This window comes from Spea bombifrons, chromosome 5, assembly GCF_027358695.1.
Source record: "Spea bombifrons isolate aSpeBom1 chromosome 5, aSpeBom1.2.pri, whole genome shotgun sequence".
In the NCBI taxonomy this organism is placed as follows: Eukaryota; Metazoa; Chordata; class Amphibia; order Anura; family Pelobatidae; genus Spea; species Spea bombifrons.
Window position 1 is genome coordinate 40,045,381 of NC_071091.1, and position 25,000 is coordinate 40,070,380.

At 40.6% G+C, this 25,000-nt stretch overlaps 1 protein-coding gene across 1 annotated transcript in view; it reads right to left on the bottom strand.

Moving 5' to 3' along the window:
* The window catches only part of MLH1 (mutL homolog 1), a 77,409-nt gene that overhangs the window by 22,358 nt on the left and 30,051 nt on the right, over positions 1–25,000 (bottom strand). Inside the window, exons 4-13 of the mRNA XM_053468277.1 lie at positions 16,696–16,769; positions 15,403–15,475; positions 12,609–12,700; positions 11,079–11,121; positions 10,268–10,356; positions 8,892–9,004; positions 8,561–8,654; positions 7,954–8,107; positions 856–1,193; positions 1–31 (exon numbers count right to left, since the gene is read on the bottom strand). The exon at positions 1–31 is cut by the window's left edge and continues 121 nt beyond it. Of these exons, the coding sequence (XP_053324252.1) occupies positions 1–31; positions 856–1,193; positions 7,954–8,107; positions 8,561–8,654; positions 8,892–9,004; positions 10,268–10,356; positions 11,079–11,121; positions 12,609–12,700; positions 15,403–15,475; positions 16,696–16,769 (1,101 nt within the window). The remainder of the gene's footprint in view (positions 32–855; positions 1,194–7,953; positions 8,108–8,560; positions 8,655–8,891; positions 9,005–10,267; positions 10,357–11,078; positions 11,122–12,608; positions 12,701–15,402; positions 15,476–16,695; positions 16,770–25,000) is intronic.

Sequence of the window (25,000 nt, forward strand, 5' to 3'; positions counted from 1 at the left end):
TTCATCAGAGTCAGTGCGCACTCTCTTCTTCCTTCAAAATGATAAATACAAACTATGTATTTCAGTTTTCCCAGGTAAAAAGTAACACAAACCTTATTAAGCATAAGGTATTGCCAAAACAAAATGACTAACCAAATTATGTAGTGTTCATGCACATATTTATCTTCAATTAAGTAAGGTTGTTAAAGAACTCCCTTCAACTTTTAATGAGTCTGAAGTTAAAGGGCAGAGAGGTAGTAAGGTAGTGTTATCTGAGGCAATAAGAAGAAAAAAAAATAAAAAGACAGAATTGCTCTGGAAAATGTAGTTCCAGAAACAGTGTCTAATTGTCGCAACTGCAAATTAGCCATACAATTATCAACTTACATCACCATATGTATTCTTGCTCTGAATGTCATAAGCCAGAGCTACATATTCCTGTTCTTGCTTGTCCATTATGGAATAGGTCTATTTTTAACGGACAATTAATCTTATAACATACTTCATTCATAAATGTTTGTGCTAAAGGTAATATTTGAAAAGTATACAGGTTCTTTACATCGCTTTAGAGCCTTCTTGTGTTTTAGCGATGCTTCTGTACCTTGCAGTAGTGCCCAACTCCATACCCTTGAGGAACAAAAACAGGCTAGGAATTCAGGGTATCCATGCCTGAAAACAAGTAGTTTAAGGAAATTTCAACTGAGATGCCTTTGCACATGCTGGGATAAACAAAAAAACAGCTTTTTTGCAACCACTAAAGGCTAGAGTTGTTCACGGCTTTAGCTGCTTTACAAATACAACACCTATATCTAACCAAAAGCTTAATTATTGTGAGGGTGTTTGTTCATTAAATCATAGCCTGCTTTTGTGATCTACCTGGGTGGTGCAGTGTCCCCAGAAGTGCAAGCCGTTCCATCTGTATTTTTGTCATCGTCACTTCTACTATTAGAGACATCAGACACATCATGCATGTTTATATCTTCCATAATTTCTTTTGGGCAATTTTCCTCCTTAGTAACTTCAGAATTCTGACTTCCAAGGGCAGTTGATGGCAGAGACCTGGAAAGAGGCTGAAGAAAAGCATCCAGCTTTTGGTCCTTGGCATCTGTTCGGATCATCTGATGAGCATACACCTTCTCTCCTGGCTTCTGAGAAGAACCTGCCAATGGTTTAATAACCTCGCTAGCAGATATAGAGGCTCCAGGCAACAAGGTCTAGTACACAATGTAGAAGAAAATAAAGAAAGCAGATTTGAAATTACAGGATTTTGAGTATATTTTGTTAAAACAAACAGAAATGGGAAACAAAAGTCAGAGGTTTCCTGATGTGTAGGTATACGGAGATCTACTGGAATGTCTTTAGTATGTTTGTTTTTATTTAAGAATCAACACAAATACAATATTTCCTTAACCTCTTCGTGACAATGTCTTTAGGCCTGCAACAACTAATAGATAAAATCGATAATAATCGATAATGAAAATCAAAGTCAAGGATTTTCATTATAGATTAGTTGAATAGATTTTATCGATTATGAGATGAGGGTTTTTTCATTGTAAAGTATCCTCCTCTCTGGCAGCCGGTGAAAGACCACTGGAAGGTCACGTCACGCCAGAGAATCCAGGTCCCCTGCAGCGCTGCGGGGGAACTGGATCTTGGTATTTGTCACTACAAGATGAGGGGGTATTTTTCAGAGCATTTACTCTGAAAAAATCCTCATCTTTGAATCGATAAAATCGATTTTATGGCAGACAGGAGGCTCGTATTATGCAATGGTCTTTCTTTACTACTGGACAGCAGCAAGGGTTAACCAAACAATATATGTTGAGAAAAAAAACAAAGAATCAATCAAACATGCTAGGTATGCAGGTAATAAGCATGTCACAGGTAATATAACAGGTAACTTCCTTAGACTCCTCCTCTTTCTCGCTGCTGCGACAGTTAAGTATTCACCTATATATTTTTCTCTCTCACAGTAGCAGATTTATTGTTGCTTATCGTTAATATATACCTTTTACATATGCTGCAAAGTTACATACACCTTTGTGTGTTCATTTCTTTCACCTTCCTACCCCTTTCCAGGGGTTTCATTAACTCATTTACCTACATTTTATTTTATCTCTGTGGCCGCATTTTCAACGTTTGGACCGCTTTCCTTTCAGATATTTGTTTCTAGGGCTGTGGTTTCGCTCACCTGAAACCTTCTTCAGCCCTCCTGTGCACTCCGTTGTTTGTTTCTTTGGTTCAAACGGACACTGGAGTCGCTTGTGTATTTTGCATGGCAGACATTTTGAGAGGTCTCCCTTTGTGGAAGCCTTTCCCCTGCCCCGCCTCGTGGGACGCGGCTTCCCTTCGCTGCCCACGAGGCTCCGCCAGCTGGTGCTCAGGTGTTTGTGTGAGTGGGAATATTTCAGTCTGAGGATTTACCTCAGAATTGAAACACTGTTTGCCGTGCATCCTGCATTCCGTTACTGTAACTATATATTTCTACATATTTATATTTGTTTGCCTGGCAGCCTTCCAACCCTCTGAACCCTCAGCATTTTATTCATATTTAAAGTGCTTGTTACTTATTTCCTACTATGTCTTCTAAGGACCATTCTAAGAAGGCTATCACAGACGCTAGCCTTATGGGGCCGGCAGGTGAGGCAGATTCCTCAATTGAAGACCGTTATGAGTCAGGAAGGGTTCAGGAAGACTCTACTAATAAGTCAATTTCTTCGGCAATTATCATGGCCATGACTTTTAGGCAAGAGTCATTTGCCCAATCTGTGGCCGCTGCCATTGCTCATAATACACACAAGCGTAAAACTCAAGGTCCCTCTACTCCTTCAGACCTATTCTGGTCCACTGAAGAGTCCACTAGACACCTATCAAAGGGACTCAAAAAGTCTGGTAAAGTGTACTGCAATTATTGATGATCGAACCGATATGCGGAGGGAAATGGATCAAGACTCTCATGACACTCTGCGTTCACACCGCAGTTCAAAACATGGTGTATCCAAAAGACACCACATACCCTCCGCCCGAGAGGACGACATATCAAAACGGGCTTGGATAACTCCTTACATCGGTAAACCAGACTCATTTGACACATCCCATAGTGACAATTCATCCTCGGACACCTCCAAAGATTCAGATTCGGAGGTTGAACCCCCTCTTAGTGTCTCCTCTCAGGAGTCACAAGATCAGGCGGCTACTACCGCTACGGAGGATTTGGTCCTCAACAAAAAAGGCAACCCCCTTTTTGACCCGGGTAATATTAAACACCCGAGATCCTCTGAGTGGATCCCAGCCACTCATGTTTCTCAGTACATGGAATTATGGCTGCGCAAGCCACTCGACAAGTCAGCCAGAAACAAATTACGGCGGAATGACCAAGACCTTCTATCCATAATAAAGCTGCCGCTACCCATGAATTGGACCCCATAATTATTCAGTACCTCAATAAAACTGGTAAGAACCACAAAAAAGGCCTAGACAGGTCTTTTAAGGTTTGTCAAGATAAGCTTCTCGAACTATTAGGGCCACTTGCCAAAATCTTCGATATGGCTGAAGAAGCTTGCCAATCCGGTACACTGGTTGACACTGAAAATCTTAGGGGTTGGATTCAGAGATCTATATGCGTTTTCGGCAATGTTAATTCCACCCTGAATAGTGAGCGGCGGAGATCAGTCCTTATGAAAATGGACTCTCAACTGACTCAACTGGCTACCCAGGAACCTGGCTCTTCTGCTGAAGGCTTACTATTCGGAGAACCCTTCATTAAGGAGATAGGGAAATATGTGTGGCTATTCTCTACGCTCAACAAGGCAGAGAATTCAGCAGGGCTGAGAAAGGCAGGGGTCGCTTTCCCAGCCACAAATTTCAACCTAGACAACACCAACAAGGCCCTTCACAATATGACAGAATTCAATACTCTGGTTCATATCAAGCCAATCCTTTCTTCCCTTCCCCAGGAAGACCTTGGAGGGCTAGAGGCCAACGTGGCTACCCGCGATCCAGACCATCGGCTGGTAAGTCCGTTTATTCTCCCTTCTTCCCACACAAAGTTGGGGGGCAGACTCTCACATTTTTTCCATGTTTGGGCCCAAATTACCTCAGACAAATGGGTTCTAGACGCCATCAGGGGTTACAAGATAGAATTTCTTTCCACTCCAATCCAAACCCAAATCCCGAAACCTTTGGTCTTCGACCAAATTCATCATGATCTCATAAATCTAGAGATACTAGATTTGAAGAAAAAAGGAGCTATTATCCCAGCTTTTCTCTCCCCTCACGGTTTTGTAAGCAATCTATTCCTCGTAAACAAATGAGAAGGGGGTCACAGACCTGTAATAAATCTGAGAGATTTAAACAATTTCATACGTTATCAACATTTCAAGATGGAGGGCATCCATCTGTTAAGAGATCTTTTACTAATAAACGATTGGCTCGTAAAAATAGATCTCAGAGATGCGTATCTAACCGTGCATATACACCGTTCTCACCAACAATACCTCCAATTCCTTTGGAATCAGAAATTATGACAGTTCACCATGGTGCTTTACATTCTCAAACCTGTGGTGGCCCTCCTCAGGAGCCGGGGTGTTCGTCTAATCATCTATCTAGACAACATCTTGATCATGTCTCAATCCCTAGAATCTATCCACACTCATACCTATTGGATCTTATCTTTGTTGTCCAATCTTGGATTCATTATAAACTCCAAGAAATCTATTCTGACCCCTTCTCAGGGTATAGAGTTCCTGGGTTTCCTAGTGAACTCCCTGGATGCCACTCTCAGCCTACCCTCACGGAAATTGAAAACTATTCGGAGGGAAATCTATCCTAAACAAGAATCTAATATCCGTACGCTCCCTTGCCAGGGTAGTAGGCCTTCTCTCGGCCTCTATCGAAGCAATTTTTCCTGCTCCTCTGCATTACCGAGCATTTGAGAGAAGGCTTAGGTTATTCAGACGAAATCTCTTTGACCCCAGAAACCAGGGAAGAACACCTATGGTGGTTTCCCTATATCCAATCCTGGAATGGGAAGACTATCTTTGCATCCTCCCCAGATATTACCATAGAATCCGATGGCTGGCTGGGGCGCGAGATGCGGCCCCCGTTCCACGGGAGGGAAATGGTCCCCTCTTGCACATAAATTGTTTGGAGCTTTGGCATGTTCTTTCGCTCTAAAGAGTTTTGTGAAAGACATTGCTGTGTACTCCTGCGGATGGACAACATATCTGCGTTCCAGTATGTCAACAAGTTGGGGGGCACCAAATCAAAAGAACTGACCAACCTTGTCAAGGGACTTTGGCACTTTTGTGTAGACATATTGTCCTAAAGGCAGAGTACCTTCCTGGCCTCTCAAAACACAATTGCAGACTGGAACTCCAGTTACCTGGCCGACTCCAGCGATTGGATGCTAGATCCAGCTGTCTTCCATCAATTGAACCATCTGTGGGGACCTCTAACGCTAGACCTGTTCGCGTCACGTCTCAATCGGCAAGTCACCGATTTCTACAGTTGGATCCGGATCCGGACGCTTTGGGTTCAGATGCACTCACCCAGATATGGCCATCAGGGACCCTATATGCGTTCCCTCCATTCATGATGATTCCCAGGGTTCTACTCCAGACACTCTTACAAAAGGCCACTGTAGCCATCATAACCCCCTGGTGGCCTACCCAGTCGTGGTTTCCCCAAATCCTGGGAATGCTGACAGACTTCCCGAGAATCTTCCCTAGTCTCAGGATTTATTAACCAATCCGTCAGGGGAACCTCATCCTCTGATCCTGTCGGGGAATCTCTCCCTGGTAGCTTGGCTGATCTCGGGGCTCCCGAAACAGACGTCCCGCTTTCTCAATCTACTAGAGACATCCTCTCAGAAGCGTGGGCCCCAGGTACCAGATCTAATTACAGACCTGCCTGGAAACTTTGGTTTAATTGGTGCACACAAAGGGACCTGGATCCCATTCATGCACCTGTAGCCTGCATCCTTAATTCCTTGTCCTCTGAATTTGATAATGGTAAAGCTTACCGTACATTAAATCTCTATCGCTCAGCCATTTCAGCTCAGCATTCTCCCATTGATGCCTTACCTATAGGCAAACACCCCCTAGTTTGCAGGCTCCTTAGGGGCATTCGTTTTAAACGTCCTCCCCTACCCAAATACGTGTCTACCTGGGATGTTAATTTAGTTTTACAACTACTTGATTCATGGGATGATTATGATTCCCTCTCTCCCAAGCTCTTAAGTTTTAAGCTTACTATGCTCTTATGTCTCATATCCTTTAAACGGGTCTCAGATGTTAGGGCCCTAGACTTGACGCAAAGACAATACTCCCCACGGGGTGTCCTCTTCACTGTTCATAGACGTACAAAAACCAATTTGAAGTCTATTTTCTATCCTGCTTTCCCTCATAATCCTTCCCTATGCGTAGTTCATTGCCTTAAAGCTTATGAATTCGACATCGGATTTTAGAAACCCGTCCTATCATCAATTACTCATTTCATTTCGTAAACCCCATCTTCCAGTCTCTTCACCCACTTTGGCGAGATGGGTTAAACTCACCATGTCCAAGTACTGCAATCTGGTGGCTCTCTGGCAGACATTCTTAAGGCTGCCGACTGGTCATCGGAATCCACGTTCAAAACTTTCTATTTTAGACCAGATCCTCATGTCTCCTCAGTAATATTATAACTATTATGCTTCATTTGTTTATTTGCTTATTTAGCTTTAAACTTGCATAATACGAGCCTCCTGTCTGCCATCAAATTCAAGATTTTCATAGCCCCTTGTGCCTGAAAATATAGATTTTATAAAAGACAGAAGGCGAGTATTATCCCACCCATTTAACCCTCCCTTTGGTTCTTCTCTCATATTTTTCAGTTTGAATCTCCACGGATTCCTCATCTTCGGTCTCATCTTACCAAGTTATTATTCCTGAACGTTTCTTCTGTTCCTTATATCGGACTTCTACAGCTCGAAAGAGGAGGAGTCTAAGGAAGTTACCTGTTATATTACCTGTGATATGCTCTGATCGGTTATTACCTGCATACCTAGCATGTTTGATTGATTCTTTGTTTTTTTCTCAACATATATTGTTTGGTTAACCCTTGCTGCTGTCCAGTAGTAAAGAAAGACTATTGCATAATACTCGCCTCCTGTCTTTTATAAAATCTATATTTTCAGGCACAAGGGGCTTTGAAAATCTTGAATTATGAAAATCATTGACAATTGTTGATCGGCTCCTAAACTTTTAAAACAGGCATCTGCCGCCATATAGTATATGGTGGACATTGACGACACTGGGAGGGGCCAGACATGGCCCCTGATGCCGATCTCAGTGTTGCTCTAGGTCTCGCCAATGAAGCATTACAGCAACACGGTTTGGGTGCAGAAATAAATCTATTTATGGGTGCAATCTAAAATAAATCTGCCAAAACAAATGGGCAAAAATCACTAAAAAGCTTGTACAGTACCCTGCACTAATATTGGCACCCTTGGTAAATAGGAAGGCTGTGAAAAATTGTCTTTATTGTTTAATCTTTAAATAATCTCTTTAAACAATACACAAATATATTCTGCTCTCATTAATTGTTTGACAAATAAAGATCCAAGGGTTAAACATAAATAAATAAGTGGAGGGAATTGTATGTACTTGTAAAAGACTTAGTTATTATTGCAGAGAAAGGTGGCGCTACCAAATATTATCGTGTTGCAGGCTTTGAGCTTTAATTCAAAGGGTTGACCAAAAAGTATTGTATGAAACGTTTAGGAATTGCAACCATTCTCATACACAGTCCCCTTATTTCAGGGGCTCAAGTGTAATTGGACATATCAACACAATCATAAATAAAATAGAATGTAGAATACATTAAATCTTGGAAACACATAATATTTATGTATACATATAGACACAAACAAATGTAACAATAATGATTTGAAAATAAAGTGGTAATGAGAATGCTATTTTGTTTATTCCTCACCTGAGTGAAATACATTCTTGAAGAGTTGGATCCCAGCAATTTGCTCTCTATGTGCTGCTGTGCCTTCTCAATGATACTGTCTTCATGCAAAAAATGAACTTCATGTTTTGTCGGGTGGACATTCACATCAACATTTTGAGGAGATATTTCAATGCTGCAAGAAAATCCCGCAGGTGCAATGGCTGATAACTGGAGCCAATTTAGTTGTTTTCAGAATGCTTACACATCATACAACACAGAGTATGGCTTGAGCATCTCTTCTGATTCTATAGGGTACTAATTAACTGATCTTTCATGTTCCGACACCAGACAAGAACAAAGTGGAATATGTTTTTTAGAAGACTAAAAAAAATGTATTAAAACCGTATATTTTGCAGCCTTTTAATGCCCTCAATGTTCAAGGTAAAAACGAGACGGGTAAAATAAAGTCAATGAAGTCCAATCTTTCCGAGACATCATTGATTGCACCGAGTCAAATAAATCCACTTTAGGCACATGTCAATTTTAAAAAAGGATTAACCCCCCTCCAAACATATATATACACACACACACACACACACACACTATAAAATACACCCATGCCAATATAGACAATATGCTAACTCACCTTAGATACAGAAATGGATGAGTATTCTTTGGTAAATAGGCAGCATACACAGACTCTATAGCTTTTTTTAAAGCTGTCGATTCAACCAGTCTTGCTGTTAGTAATGTTAAGAAAAGAGCATAGTTTTATTGTAGGCAGTTTACTCTTCACTAAACATATGTCTACATTTTAAAACTACAAGTAAATATATGGAAAATTATGTTTCGTGACACATAAGGGTTCCATAACATTAGTTGAGATTATAACCGACAATACAAAGGCTAACAATGCATAAAAATTGCTAAGGTCACCAAATAAGCTCTAGCATAATGTACTCTCAGGTCACACTTACCATTAATGAAGAGTAAGAAAATGCATTTCTTCAATGAATAGTTGGCATTAGTCACATATCCTTTCATTTTAAAGGCAAGCTTGGCATCTTCACATCCAACTTCTATTAGCTCCCTGATACAAACAGCGACATTTTAATATGACTGCACCTTTCCAATATTAAAGGAACAGCCTAATCCTCATAATTGTATTTTTTTTTTTTAGCTAGAATCCCCTTTTTTCCTTTATCTGTACACTTCTCTAATCCCCCCTCCTTTCCCCCATATCTCTTATTATCTATCACCAGCCTTTGCCAAAGTTTGTGGTAGTAATTTTGTTTTATTTTCACACAAATTGTACTTCTGGTATGAATTTATAGCTCCTGGTATACATCACAGTCAAACAAGACCCCAGCAATGTGACGGAAACCTCCATTACTGGGACCACTGGAGAGGCCTGACTGCCAGCCTCCTCCCTATTGACTATGGGCCCTGCGTTTGTAAAGACTTGTGTGGCTACCCCCAGCAGTATATCATCCCATCACTTGCTGAGGGGATTATCTCCAGCAGATTAAGGGGACGGTTTGTATCTCAATATCTTGACTATGTTAATGTGTGTTTTGTTGGATGTATCCAGCCCTGTGTGTGAGAAATAAATCAGTCTTTGTTTTGGTTTTACCCTACACTGAGCCTCGGCTAGTGACTGGGGAACTAGGGAAAGTTTGGTGTCCCAGGCTAAGGGAGCACAAGTCAGCGGAGGTAGTCGGTCGGACTATCCAGAGTAGAGTTATACCCTCCATGCACGGGTTTTTCTGGCTGTTTGCGGCTAAAAGGCCACATTTGGGAAGTGCGTCCCGCCCCCCATTTGGTCAGTCTGTGCCTATGCCCTATTTGGGACATCTTTGAATCTGGCCACTACAATTTACCCCATCAAACCATTCATTTAGTAGACAACCATTGGGTATTTGAAATGCTAGTATCTTAGCTCTTTCCATGTCAGGAGGTCTGGGAAGAAACAGCGTTAAGTTTGTTTTAGCTATTTTAATTTTTTTTAAATTCTTTTTTTAAAAAATATTTTTACAATTACATTGCGATTAGAAAGCTCGGCTCACTTGGCTTGTAAGGTTGAGTGCAGTACCTGGAGAGACCCTCTTGGAAACGTGTTTTTTCTTTTAAAGGCTACCGCCATCTTGCGAGAGGTAAAAATGCCTCCTAAACTCCTTTAAAATGGGCGTCCCAGGGAGGGGACACACGATGTTAAATCGCTTGATCTAATGTCATGATGTACAAGGCACGTCATTGGTTGTTAAGTGACTCTTCTGGATTTGTTTACATTTACCTAAAAGAATGCAAAGCATAGCACTATACAAAGTCTCCAAAGTTAATAATAGTAGTGTACCTGCTCACAGCATTTCCATATATAGACCGGATATTATCTACAGTTGTTGCACTTGATAATGTCCTCACATCTGCCATTGTCTCGCCTTGCTGAGAAAATCAAAGAGAACATGTTTTGTTTTTTTTTTAATTTATTTGTCAAAAAGTTTTAGGGAAAACAATCCAAATATATGTGGACAGTATACGGATTTGCAGTAATTTTGTTTCCCATTCTGGGAATTTGGATTAAGGAGCCTTTGATTTATGGAGAATACCAAATTTTTTTCACGCACACATTATTGATTCTGATCACAGGATGCTATTGAGATCAGGACAGTTTCGACTCTGTACTGAAGTTTAATGCACACACACACACACACACATATATATATATATTAAACTGCAATTTATTTATGCTAAGTTATGGGTAATATAACACATATGCACAGGGTAATTCATGCTTTTTTGAAGAGAAGCTCACTGGGGTAAGCCTTCACAACTATATAGTGAAGTCAGTGAACTCCCCTGCCAAATCACGTCAGTGAATTAACTTTTTTACGCACATTAAACAGGTGGCATTTGCAGTTCCAGATAAATCACTCTGCCTGATCACATACTACTAGCAATAGCTTATAGAAGTTTACTCTTGGTATGTTTTTATGCTGACCGCTATAGGTGTCTGCTTTCTTGGCAAAAAAGGGGGGCACAAAGAAAGTTTCAGCCCTGACAGGAGCATATTTAAAAGTAAATTAAGAGACGCCAATAATTTTAATAGGGGCCCATCTTCATCTGTGGTAAATTATGCAATAGCATATGTGTATGTGTCAACTTACTTTTTTAACTGAGAAACTGATGCCAGAGTTGTGGATAGCATACCTGTAAATAAAATCAGACCAAAATGTTAATAGTCCAATAATCAAGGGGAATACCTTTAACTCATGATGTGTAAAAATATACGAATCAAAACTAAGCAGCATTGGCATGTTCACCTAACAAAGTGAGGGCTTTTATTACTTCTAAGGAAGGTGAAAGTCCACATGATAAGCAGAATGATCTCAACACTAAGAAAAAAAATGTAGGACATACAACTGGACTCTAGGACTGAGCTCTAGAGGCTGAAACTTGGCTAGATAAAAGACAGCACCCTAGTTGTTACTGAATAAATAATCACATTATCTCAAATACATTACAATACTTTGACACAAGATATTCATGAAATGGATTAAACATACCGTATTTGCTCGATTATAAGACGACCCTGATTATAAGACGACCCCCCAAAATCTAAATATTAATTTAGGAAAAAACCAAAAAGCCTGAATATAAGACTACCCTATAGGAAAAAAAGTTTTACTAGTAATTAATTAATTCAGTAACTATTAATTCATGTAAACATTTTTTTCATATTTAATAAAAGCTATGATTGAGAAAAATATATATTTTTTTTATTTCCTTTTATTTGCCAACCTGCCCCCCCAGTTATGCACATCTGCCCCCAGAAATGCCTTACACCCCCTATTTGCCACTCTGCCCCATGATGTGCCTTTTAACCCTCTATATGCCACTCTGCCTCCAGAAATGTCTTATACTCTCCTATATGCCACTCTGCCCCATGATATGCCTTTTAACCCCCTATATGCCACAGTGGCATATAGGGGGTTAAAAGGTATTTCTGGAGATATAATATATATATATATATAACTGCTAACAGCAATCAAACTCCTATCAAGCCGAGGCAGCCAGTACATGCTGGAACCTGGGGATGATAGGAGTTTGAGTACAGCCTCCCTATGCCATGCTACCCCCCCTTACACATCCATACTAACGCACACACACACACACACACACACACACACACACACACACACATTCACAAACATTTAAATACTCATTCATTCCATTAATCACACATACTTCACACATTAATCACAAAAACCCTCCCCCACACCCTTACCTGAACTGCAGATCTCTCACTCGAAGACTTCTGCAGGGGCCCGGCTGTGCGAGCAACTTCTCTGGCCCCGCCCCCAGAGGAAGGAGGCAGCATTATGTGACACTTTGCTAGCCTCCTGCTGCTAATAGAAGAGACGCTGCTCGGGACCAAAGCACCGGTAAGCAGCCTGGCCCCAGAAGACATTTTTTTGAGGTCTAATTCGAAGACGACCTCGATTATAAGACGAGGGGTATTTTTCAGAGCATTTGCTCTGAAAAAAACCTCGTCTTATAAATCGAGCAAATACGGTATTTGCTGCTGAGGAAACGTCAAGGGAGGTTGGAGATATAATATAATATATAATATATAAAATATATTCATCCTGATTTACATTATTTATGATAAGGTTTTAAAGGCTTATGTGTAGTACCTGCTCACAACTTCAACTATTCTTGCATGTTCTTCACTGGGGCTCTTCAGAGCTTTTCTCCTTGTAGATACATTATAAAATAGATCTTCAACCTGCAAGACAGCCACAGAAATCTTAGTAACAATACATAAGAAACAATATTATATTATCTCATACACACACATTAATTAGTCAAGCAGTATTTATATAGGATGAACCAGTACTACTAGTTTTGAATCATGCACACCTTTATCTTATGAAAAAGCTGGTATTTATATTTATTTCATACCATGATTCCTGGTAACCAAACCGCTAAAAACCTCCTATCAATCCAGGGGTCCATTAGATATTGTGATAATGTGGCTCAGAAGTGCTTTAGGCTAGTTTCTGCTAAGAGTTTATTCATACTAAAGAACATGACAGCGACACATACAGTCCTCAGGAGGAAAAGGTCTGACTAGGGTGGGAGATGCAATCTACACGGGTGCTTCAGAGATATTTGAAAAACCAAGACAGATATGGGGATTAGACCGTACAGCATAAGACATTGCCACCGCCCTAGTAGAGTGGGCACAGAGACCCAAGGGAGGTTGCAACTTAGTCTCCATGTAGGCCGAAATTCAGCGTTTGGTAGTAACTTGACTTCGTGTGGGTTCTGAGATAAAGAGGTTAGAGGACTTTATCCTCTTCTTGTTTTTTTCAAGGAAAATAAGAGGACATCTGCTAAGGTTAAGGGAAAGCCAAGCTTTTTCCTGCAATGAGGAGGGTCATAAGAAGGTAGACAAGAATACCTGGTTCTTGTAGAAAGCCCTATTTAATTTGGGCAGGAATCCCAGACAAAGTGAAAGTACCACCCTATCTAGATGGACAAATCTTGGAGTTTGCACACTCACCTAGCAGAGGCCGAGTAGAAAGGCTAACTTCTGGAAAAGACAAGGCCGAAGCACCTCTGTGAGGGGCTCAAAAGCTGGAAGTTTCAGTTTAGCGACCACTATGTTAGGATCCCGGGGAAAACTTACGACAGTCTTCTAGGTCGCAGTCAGGCAAGGGCTTAAGCAAATGCAGAAAAGCAGAGTTCTCAGCTTATGTGAGACCAGAGAAGGCACTGAGAACATGAACTTTTATTGTTGCAGGTCTCTATCAGTTGTCTTGCAGGATGTCAAGTATCAAAGGTACGGAACTGGGATCAGTCGGCTGATGTATCTGTACCAGGATAAAAATGTACCCCAAATGTCTACATATCTCTGGGAGGTAACCAATGTTCTACTGCTGAACACTGAGGCTGACTTAACTGCCAAGACAAGGGTATTGATTTCTTCAGCTGGAAAGGAGGTATGCTTCCTCTCTAACGTCACCTTCCTCTTGAGATAAATAGCCCCTTTACTGAAAAAGTCCGATCGGATCCAGCGAAACAGGTATGGCTAAAAAGATGTTGATGGCAACAACGAAGTGTTTCTTGTCTTAACCATGATAACAATTCTGTGTTTGTGCTTGGAGATACTGACACATACTGAAATAGCTTTTAAACAAGCCTGGCAGAGGTTCTTGCAGGGATCCTGGATGATCTTATGACAGCCCGAACAGGACAAATGTAAGTAGACTTTGGCCTTTCAGGGGTCATATAAACTCACTACTGATTAGACATATCTAAGAGCAATAAAAAAGGGATGCAAATAAGATGTATTCTGGCAGGAACCTGCCAAACGTATAAATATACATGCCACGGGTTTATCACATGTAGGGAGATGTGTCCGACTGAACACCTCCCCTGCACTGTAAATAGCTGGGGGGGAATGTAAGGGGCAAATGCATGTCTCTCTCTTTTTTGTTTAAAGCATGCTCCAAATATAGGTATACCACAATGGACAATTTCCCAGGATTATGTATTTTGCTGCCAAGTATCACTACATTCCAGTATATGAGATGTATAAGCCAGCAAGAAAAAGCATACGGCTGCCTCAGGAACCATGAAGTGCAACCAAAAGGAAAAGGGCTCTACAGTCTACAAAGAGACGTCCTCCCCACCTGTAGGAAGGCAGAAAAACATTGAGAGCTAACGGGGAGCAGTTTTCTTTTATATTGTTTTAAGTCCTGCCCTACTATCCCCTTATCACCAAATAAGACTCTTATTAGGGGCACACTACAATATATATTGCATTTGGAACTAAAGGAAACATAAAAGAACCGACATTGAGAGCTAACGGGGAGGAGTTTTCTTATATATTGTTTTAAGTCCTGCCCAACTACCAGTAAGGAGGAGTTTCTCGTGTGTCACCAAGGATGACAGGGAAAAAATAATTTCCCTAATTTTCAATAATTTTCACTATTTGCTATGGTACCGGTTTCTTATGCTTAAGGTCTCCATCGCCGGGAAATGGAGACAGTGGCTTATGTCCACAATATTAGACATAATAGAGATCATCATGTACATCAGGAAAATATAACTCATTCCATCAGCAACATCATAGGAACCTTTGGAAGATATGGTTCCCATGGGATACTGCTCAGGGCTATACTGTGTAATACTGATGTTGTAATATAATGTGTAAAATCCTGCCAGGCACTTGGGCAATCAAACATTTCTTAGTTATGAGCCATCAACAATGAAATGAAAATGGGTAAGATTGCTCATTTATTGTCACCTAAGGGTTCAAATAACTGGCAATTTTGATTTATGATCTTCTTTTCCAGTAGGCTTTTTGCTTTATACAATATTTTCTGATGCCCGTGTAACGCTTAGTGACCTGTGTATTTGGGATCGTTATATTTTTTACTATATTCAATAAACATAAAGGCAGATAATTATTCTACGTACCATAATCTGAGTTCCTTGATTGCCTGCACATGGTTTGGGGGGTGCTTTTAATTTGCCATCTGCATAACAAGCCCTGAGGAGGGGGAAAAAATAATCACTGCTAACACAAAAAAAGAAAGGCACAGAACGATCACAGTAAATTCTCACTCTTCTTTATGGCCACTGTGGCAGCCAGAGTGAAACATAACAAGCAATGAACTCTGGGGACGGAAAAAAGGACACTTTATGCCCGAGGACCATCCCTATCACCAAATAAGACTCTTATTAGGGGCACACTACAATATATTTCGCATGAGCGTGAGCTTTGACAAATATTTTGATAATGAGGAATATATGCTTTCTTTACAAGCATTTGCAATAGCATGGTCTAACAACGTGCTCCTCAACCCTTTCAATGCACACCTAACAGTCCAGGATTTAGGTATTACTCGGGATTGTCTAAAGTGTTGCACAATTAAACAAAAACACCTTACACACCCCTGAGTAATACCTAAATCCTGGACTGTGAAGTATGCTTTGAGGAGAGGATTGAGGAGCACTGGTCTAACAGATTATAAAATCCCAGCAGCAAGGCTCATCTGTGCTATTACATGTAAAGCGCATTTATATTAATAAATGGCTGACCTTCTAAAGATAAGGTAAAACACGAATGCAACAGACCTGTGTTGGCTGGCTTCATAACCACAGAGTGACCCTGAGATACACAAAATATAGTACAAAATATAATTGAATACCTATGTTAAAGTCTATATAATATAAAAAATATTTTCTTCACCAGTACTTAACATGTGGGTTTGAGAGGCAGACTAGATTATATGGTTTAGTTTTTACATAATCGGAAAGAGCCTGATAGGTGACCAGTGTTTCTGTCCTGGAAAGCAAAACGTAAAGTCATTTTATTGCTTCATTCTTTTGCTATTGAGTTAGAAAATTACTTTTATTTTCCTTTGCCCATCTCCAGTCAATGCATATATGCTAAACTCTGCGATTCCCATTGATTTCACTGGGAGTACTATATACATAAAGTCAAATAGGCAAGGAACAAAACATGGAAGTTAGAAGTAGTAGTAGTAGTAGTAGTGGTGGTTGTTTTTCATATAAAAGTGAAAACAAGCCTTTACTGCTGTTTTTATGATATACTGTTTTAATTGAAGCCACTCCAAAAACAGCTCAGAGTTTTTAAAAAAAAATATTTGAAGAAAAGCACTTTTACCGTACAGAATTCTACTTTATTAAGCCGGTGTTATCAAAATGGAGATTTAAAATAAGGAAGATCCAGTGGCAAATTCTCACCTGTAAGCGCATTTTCCATCTGCTGTTTTTGTGGTTATAGTAACATGAGCCACATGACTGATACTTGCCAGTGCCTGTTCAATAAAAGGAAAGTGAAATATTGGGGAATAAAATTGAAAATCCCGTTTACCAACCAGTTCCCTTTATGCAGTTGGGACAATTAGTTTAAATGGGGTAACACGTAAGGCTTAATATACAGTGCTGTATATGCTAACATAGGTAAACATTGTCAAAAAAAACAAACAAACAAACAAACAAAAAAAAACTTTGCTCTCTATAAACATTCTTTATCTGCAGACATGGAGGCTGCTTTTGGTAACTTTTCCTGCCCAAACACCATGCTGAAGTGATTCTTTATGAATGGATCCCGTTGTTTTTTTTTTTTTACAGTGAAATCCTCTCCTTCATAGACATTCAGGCATTGTATTCTTTACCATAAGGAAGTATGAAGACTCATCATGGTGTTTGTCTAGGAGGCTAGGCTAAAATACACACACGAGTAATCTGCAGCAGCCTTGAGAATTGTTTTCCGCCATAGTGTTTTTTCGTCAGACAGTCAACTGGAAAAAAGCAGGTATCCATCTAACAAAGTCACACTTCACCTGGAGCAAGAATTCAATGGCTCCAGCCCTAACCACAAGCCTGGTGGCCCTTATCCAGGCACAATCTGTTAAAGGCTTGCTAAGAACCGTGGCACACAAAGGAATTACCACTGAGAATGATACTGAAATATTACTGCAGCATAAAAACCGTGAGCCATGTTTATGTAGGGAAAGCATATTTTGCACAAGACGAGTGACATTTCAGAAGAGAACACGGAATGATTAACTTTGGAAGCAAGAACAGTTGCAAATATCACATTCGATGCATTATAGACAGGTATTAAAAGGACAGCTAAGTGTCTTACTAAAAATGCACATTAAAAAGTACTCTGTAAGTAATATGCATTCTTCAAGGGGGAACCCCAAAACCCTCACAATAGTAACACAGAAAACAAACAAGAAAAAACCCAGCCCTGCAGCCAATAAGTGTCAGGGAAGCACTCCCATTAAAATCAATGTGAGCACTGCCTACAGAGTTCCCCAACCAGAAGAGTTACATAGTTATATAGGCTGAAAAAAGACATGCGTCCGTCAAGTTCAGCCTTTCCTATATCTGTTAATGTTTTGCTGTTGATCCAAAAGGCAAAAAAAAAAAAAAAAAAAGCAGTTTGGCTCTTTCCAATTTTGCACTAACCAGGGAAAAAAATCCTTCTTGACCCCAAAATGGCAGTCAGAGTTCTCCTTGGATCACATGTAGGGAGATGTGTTTAACTGAACACCTCCCCCCTGCACCGTAAATAGCAGGGGGGAACATTGGAGGGGCAAATGCAAGTCTCTCTTTTTTAAAGCATGCTCCTATCCAAATATAGGTATACCACAATGGACATTTTTCCCAGGTCTATGTTGCTGCAAAGTATCACTACATTCAGTATATGAGAAATATAAGTTCAAAAAGGGAAATCTTAAATAAAATTCTTATTTTAAAAATAAGTTTAAACATGCCATGTACTGCAGAGCATTACACTGCGTGCCACTAAGCAACATGTGAAAATGATGTGTGATAAGGAAAAGAGGCGGACATGGCAACCCTTTATTTGTTGTACACAACACAGGTTATCACATTTATTATGCTAGTTTTCATGACAATGGTTAACTAATCTGTGGTAAAAATAGAAGCAGGTTTTCTTAGGCTCATTGACTGAAATTCTCTATGTAAACGACTACCTGGGATCTTAACCTTTTTAGTCTATAAGACTTCATAAACAAAAAGAATCTCTGCCTTTAGTAAAAACAATGCTGTTATGATTCTGACAGGGTTACAAAACACTGTAGTGGCAGTTTTTAGGAGTAAATATTTTGGCCCATTTGCTATTTAAAGGGTAACTATTTTAAAATATGGTGAGAGGCTGAGAAAAAGAAATCCCTACCTTTTCTGACTTTTACTAGAAAAATCTTTTAGTCCTCCACAAAAGCCAGTGAAAAAACTCGCTAAAAAGATTTTAGCATTTGTCATGAGTTTAGAAATACCCAATGCTCATTTGCTACGTGCACATTCCTATTTCAAAAATTTTTTTGTCCCATGTCCTATTTAGGACATCTTTAAGGCCGGCCACTTCAATTTAACCCATCAAACCATATATTTTTGAAAACTAGACACTCCAGGGTATTTCAAATGTTGGTATTTTAACTCTTTCCATGCACTAATTCAACAGCGTCCAACATGTCGCCTGCAGTCCAAATGCGGCCCGCCAGACCTCGAGGTGCAGTCCGTGTGAGATCTGCAGTCAGGGCCGGATTAACGTAATGGCTGATGGAGCTGCAGCTCCAGGCCCCTACCTGAAAACAGGCACAGCCAGGGCCGGGCTGGCGAACCCGTGGGCCGGCCGCACACTGAAGTGGCAGATGTGGCCGCACAACCGCCAGGGCTGTCTTTAATGCGGGGCAAATCCCCGTAGCAACTGTGATCTCAAGGGCCTTGCTGCTTACCTGTGCGTTGCTCGCACACATTGTGCACACACACGAGAAAAGCAGGAACAGAGGAGGGTCATCTGATGTACCGTATTTGCTTGATTATAAGACGAGGTTTTTTTCAGAGCAAATGCTCTGAAAAATACCCCTCGTCTTATAATCGAGGTCGTCTTCTAATTAGACCTCAAAAAAATGTCTGCTGGGGCCAGGCTGCTTACCAGTGCTTTGGTCCCGAGCAGCGTCTCTTCTATTAGCAGCAGGAGGCTAGCAAAGTGTCACATAATTCTGCCTCCCCCTCCTTCCTCTGGGGGTGGGGCCAGAGAAGTTGCTCGCACAGCCGGGCCCCTGCAGAAGTCTTCGAGTGAGAGATCTGCAGTTCAGGTAAGGGGGTGGGGAAGGGTTTTTGTGATTAATGTGTGAAGTATGTGTGATTAATGGAATGAATGAGTATTTAAATGTTTGTGAATGAGTGTGTGTGTGATAGCATGGATGTGTAAGGGGGGGGGTAGCATGGCATAGGGAGGCTGTACTCAAACTCCTATCATCCCCAGGTTCCAGCATGTACTGGCTGCCTTGGCTTGATAGGAGTTTGATTGCTGTTAGCATATATATATATACCCAGAAATGCCTTTTAACCCCCTATATGCCACTCTGGCATATAGGGGTTAAAAGGCATATCATGGGGCAGAGTGGCATATAGGAGGGTATAAGACATTTCTGGAGGCAGAGTGGCATATAGAGGGTTAAAAGGCACATCATGGGGCAGAGTGGCAAATAGGGGGTATAAGGCATTTCTAGGGGCAGACGTGCATAACTGGGGGGGCAGGTTGGCAAATAAAAGGAAATAAAAAAATATATATTTTTCTAAATCATAGCTTTTATTAAATATGAAAAAATTGTTTACATGAATTAATATTTACTAGTAAAACTTTTTTTCCTATAGGGTAGTCTTATATTCAGGCATTTGGTTTTTTTCCTAAATTAATATTTAGATTTTGGGGGGTCGTCTTATAATCGAGCAAATACGGTATATTCACATGACTCTGCTGGGTTCCTACTTCCCGTGGACTGTACAAAAGACAGATATGAAAGGCCCTCCTGAATTCGTAGTCACTTCAGAGGACAAAAATTTCTAGCCCCAGAAACCAGCAAGAGGAAAAATAAAGGTTTTGTGTTATTTACTCTATTTCAATCTGCATCTTTTATTAAAAAGGATCAGTGGTACTAAATCGTGACTTCAGTCGTCCCATGTATGATACTTTTTAGTGTACTGATGTACTCCCAATTCCATCACATAAGATTCTATCATGTATTATCTGCCTCGCACTGATGTCATCTTTATCCTGTGCATCCTGCGGATGTAGACGAGTTAAGATTCTGTCTATTTTATTTATTTCCATTAAAAGGGTCATTAAAATCCTCAGCACCGGGGTATTAGGCAGAAAAATAGAGGGGGTCTATAGACAACGCAGGTGGGCTAGGGCCGATGTGATTGACCGGAATTTTTTCCGGCCAACGCTCGTTACTTAATATGGGTTGGTATAATAAATAACGTAAAATATACCCTAGTTAATATTTACTTCCCTAATAAAGAACCCCTTATACATCTTAAATCCATACTCGATAAAGTGGAGCAAATAAAAATAGGGATCCTTATTATAGCAGGAGACTTTAATTGTATATTGGACGAATCAATGGATAAAGAAATTGGTAAACACAAACAAATTAATAAAAACTTAAAAAAGAGAGCTAATTCCTTTCGCAATATTGTAAATAGAGCTAACCTTTACGACATATGGAGAGTTAAGCACACGTGGTGATAGAGGGGGAGGAAAGAGGAAAGGTTTAGCTAGTCCTGACCTTGTGCAGCCTAACAGATTTGCCCGCTTGAGTGAAGATGTTGGGTGCATCAGCTCAGGAGTAGCTATACTGGAGGAAGCTGTTCCTTCTAACAGCCGAGGGAACAGCCCCTCTAGTATGAGTGGGGTTGAGAGCGTAGGAAAGGCTAGACAGGTTGTGGTGGTAGGGGACTCTATTATTAAGAGAGTAGATAGGGTAATCTGCCGCTCTGATAAGCTCAACCGGACAGTTTGCTGTCTCCCGGGTGCTCGGGTCCGGCATGTTGCTGACAGAGTGGATGGATTATTGGGAGGGGCTGGGGAAGACCCGGCTGTCATGGTCCATATTGGTACCAATGACAAAGTCAGTGGAAAATGGAAGGTCCTAAAGAATGATTTCAGGGAATTAGGAGATAAATTGAAGAAAAGGACCTCCAAGTATTGGTAGTATTTTCAGAAATATTACCTGTGCCACGCACAACAGTAGAAAGGCAGCGGGAGATCAGGGAGGTAAATGCGTGGCTAAAGTCATGGTGTAGGAAGGAGGGTTTTGGCTTTCTAGAGCACTGGGCTGATTTTGCGCTTGGGTACAATCTTTATAGCGGTGATGGATTGCACCTAAACGGAAGAGGGTCTGTTGTGCTAGGGGAGAGGATGGCTAGAAGGCTGGAGGAGTTTTTAAACTAGTGGTAGGGGGGGAGGGACACAGAGATCTTGAAAATGGAGATAGTGCAGAAAGGAGTGGGGCTTCAGATCAGAACAAGGGGGGTGGAGATGGGGGGAGGGGCAAGATCAGAACAGAGGAGGTATGTATTAATAAAAATTCTCATAAAATTCAAGAGACTCAGGGTAATATTAAATGTATGCTTGCTAATGCAAGGAGCCTAAATAACAAAATGGGAGAACTAGAGGCAATAGCATACACTAACCAATATGATATAATAGGCATAACAGAAACATGGTGGGATGAGAGCCATGACTGGGCAGTTAACTTAAAAGGTTATACATTATATAGGAAGGACAGAAAAAGCAGGAAGGGAGGAGGAGTATGCTTGTATGTTAGCAACGAGCTAAAGTCAAATATTAAGCATCTTGAAGGCGACAAGGGATTTGTGGAAGCTTTATGGGTAGATATCAACTTGGGGCAAAAAAAAAAAGGAAAAGAACTACTGGTTGGGATATGTTATAAACCACCTAATGTTAATAATGATGAGGAAGAGCAGCTGTTAGAACAAATTGAGAAAGCTGCACATCTGGGTAACGTGTTAATTATTGGAGATTTTAATTACCCGGACATAAATTGGGATAGAGAGACTAGTAGTTCTGCAAGGGGATCCAGGTTTTTGAACCTGTTAAATGACACCTTCATGTCACAACTGGTACAAGCACCAACTAGAAAGGATACTTGTTTGGATCTGGTGAGAACAAACAATGTTGATCTTGTGTCTAACATTCAAGTGGGGGAGCACTTGGGTAATAGTGATCACAATATGGTCTCTTTTGAAATAAATTCAAAAAAGAAATTGCCCATGGGGAATACTAAAACGTATAATTTTAAGAAGGCCAATTTCAATAAGATAAGGGCAGCTTTACAACTTATTGACTGGCAAAAACTCTTCAGGGATAAAAATACTGAGGAAAAATGGAGTATTTTCAAACAAATATTAGCACGGTACACTTCTCAGTATGTACCACTAGGAAACAAATATAAAAGAAACAAATTGAAACCGATGTGGCTTAGTGGGGTCGTTAAGCAGGAAATTAAAAATAAGAAAATGGCTTTTACAGCATTTAAATCAGACGAATCAGAGGCATCCTATATAAGATATAAGGAAGCCAATAAAGCATGCAAAAAAGTGATTAGATGGGCTAAACTAGAAAATGAGAGGGTGATTGCCAAAGAGAGCAAAACTAACCCCCAAAAATTCTTTAAGTACATAAATTCTAAAAAAACGAAGAATGAAAACGTAGGTTCATTAATAACAGAGAGGGGAGTGTTGGTTAAGGAGGACCAGGAAAAAGCAGAAACTTTAAATAAGTATTTTTCCTCAGTATATGTTATGGAGGAACCTATGGCAATGGAGATACATAGGACCACTGAGAAAAATTTTCAGTCAAACTGTGAGTGGATGGCCCAGGACAAGGTGCTGCAGCAACTAAAGAAAATTAATGTTAATAAGGCTCCAGGGCCTGACGGTATTCACCCACGAGTACTTAAGGAGCTGTGTCAGGAAATAAGTGAACCTCTGTTTCTAATCTTTCGGGATTCTTTTCTTTCAGGAATTGTACCAGAGGATTGGAGGAAGGCAGATGTGGTTCCTATTTTCAAAAAGGGTTCCAACTCTGTGCCCGGAAATTATAGACCTGTGAGCCTAACTTCCGTTGCTGGGAAAGTATTTGAAGGGCTGTTTAGGGATAATATTCAAGAATTCCTTGGGAAGAATAGTATTATTAGCATAAATCAGCATGGTTTTATGAAACATAGTTTCATGTCAAACTAATTTAATTGCATTCTACGAAGAAGTAAGTAGAAGTGTAGATCAGGGTGTTGCAGTGGATGTAATCTACTTGGATTTTGCCAAGGCGTTTGACACGGTTCCACACAATAGGTTAGTATTCAAACTGAAAGAAATTGGCCTAGATGCAAATTCTTGCCCTTGGGTAGAACATTGGCTTAGAGGTAGAGAACAGAGAGTTGTTATAAATGGTAAATTTTCAAGCTGGTCAAAAGTGGTAAGTGGTGTCCCTCAGGGTTCTGTTCTGGGACCAATTTTATTCAACATATTTATAAATGACCTGGCAGGAGGCATTGAAAGTCATGTTTCTGTGTTTGCAGATGACACAAAACTAGGTAAAGTTATACAGGGCGAGCAGGATATTACTGTGCTGCAGAGGGATCTAGATAGACTGGGGGACTGGGCACTCAAATGGCAGATGAAATTCAATGTAGATAAATGTAAAGTTATGCACTTCGGGGTAGCGAATGCACAAGCAACCTAAACCCTAAACGGTAGTGAATTAGGGGTAATGACAAATGAGAAGGATTTGGGAATTGTTATAGACAACAAACTAGGCAACAATGTGCAGTGTCAGTCTGCGGTTGCTAAGGCCAGTAAGGTGTTGTCGTGTATAAAAAGGGGCATCAAGTCGCGGAATAAAGATATAATTTTGCCTCTGTATAAATCAATGGTAAGGCCGCACCTTGAGTATGCTGTGCAATTTTGGGCACCTTTTCTAAAGAAGGATATCATAGCACTAGAAAGGGTGCAGAGGCGGGCTACAAAATTAATAAAAGGAATGGAGCACTATAGTTATGAAGAAAGGTTAACTAATTTAAATCTGTTTAGTTTAGAAAAACGTCGCCTCAGAGGGGATATGATAACGCAGGGCTTGACAAATTTGTTGTGAATCTAGGCGCCAGGTAAAAAAGTTAGGAGCCAGGATTTTTTTAAACTAACAGTTGGTCAGGAGGGATCCGATCATCATCAGCCCACTTACTAAACTCACAGCGTTTGACCTGGAAGCACCCTGGACTTTCAGGTCAGTGCTGTTTTTTTTTTTTTTTTCCCCATCTTTCGATGCTGATGTTCCATTGGAGCACAGCATTGACAGATATTTAGTCCCCACAAGCTTGTGGAGACAAATGTTAACCCCTGCAATGCCACGAATGTGTCATACACAATTGTGGCATTGAAGGGGTTAACGCTGCACTGTCGCTCTCATGGAGTGATCAGGCAGCAGGGGGTGTTGGGGCTGGTCTCCACACTCATGGCGAGACCAAAGAACCCTCTCACCCTGTCCCTGAAGCTGCCTCTGGCAGCTGGGAAGCAATTGCTGGTCTATAGACCAGCCACTGCAGGGGGAGTCTATGATGACTGCTGTAGGCTTCTATGCCTACAGGAATCATCAAAGGGCTTGTGGGGGCTCGTTTTTTTGCTGTTGCTGGTCTGCCTGGGC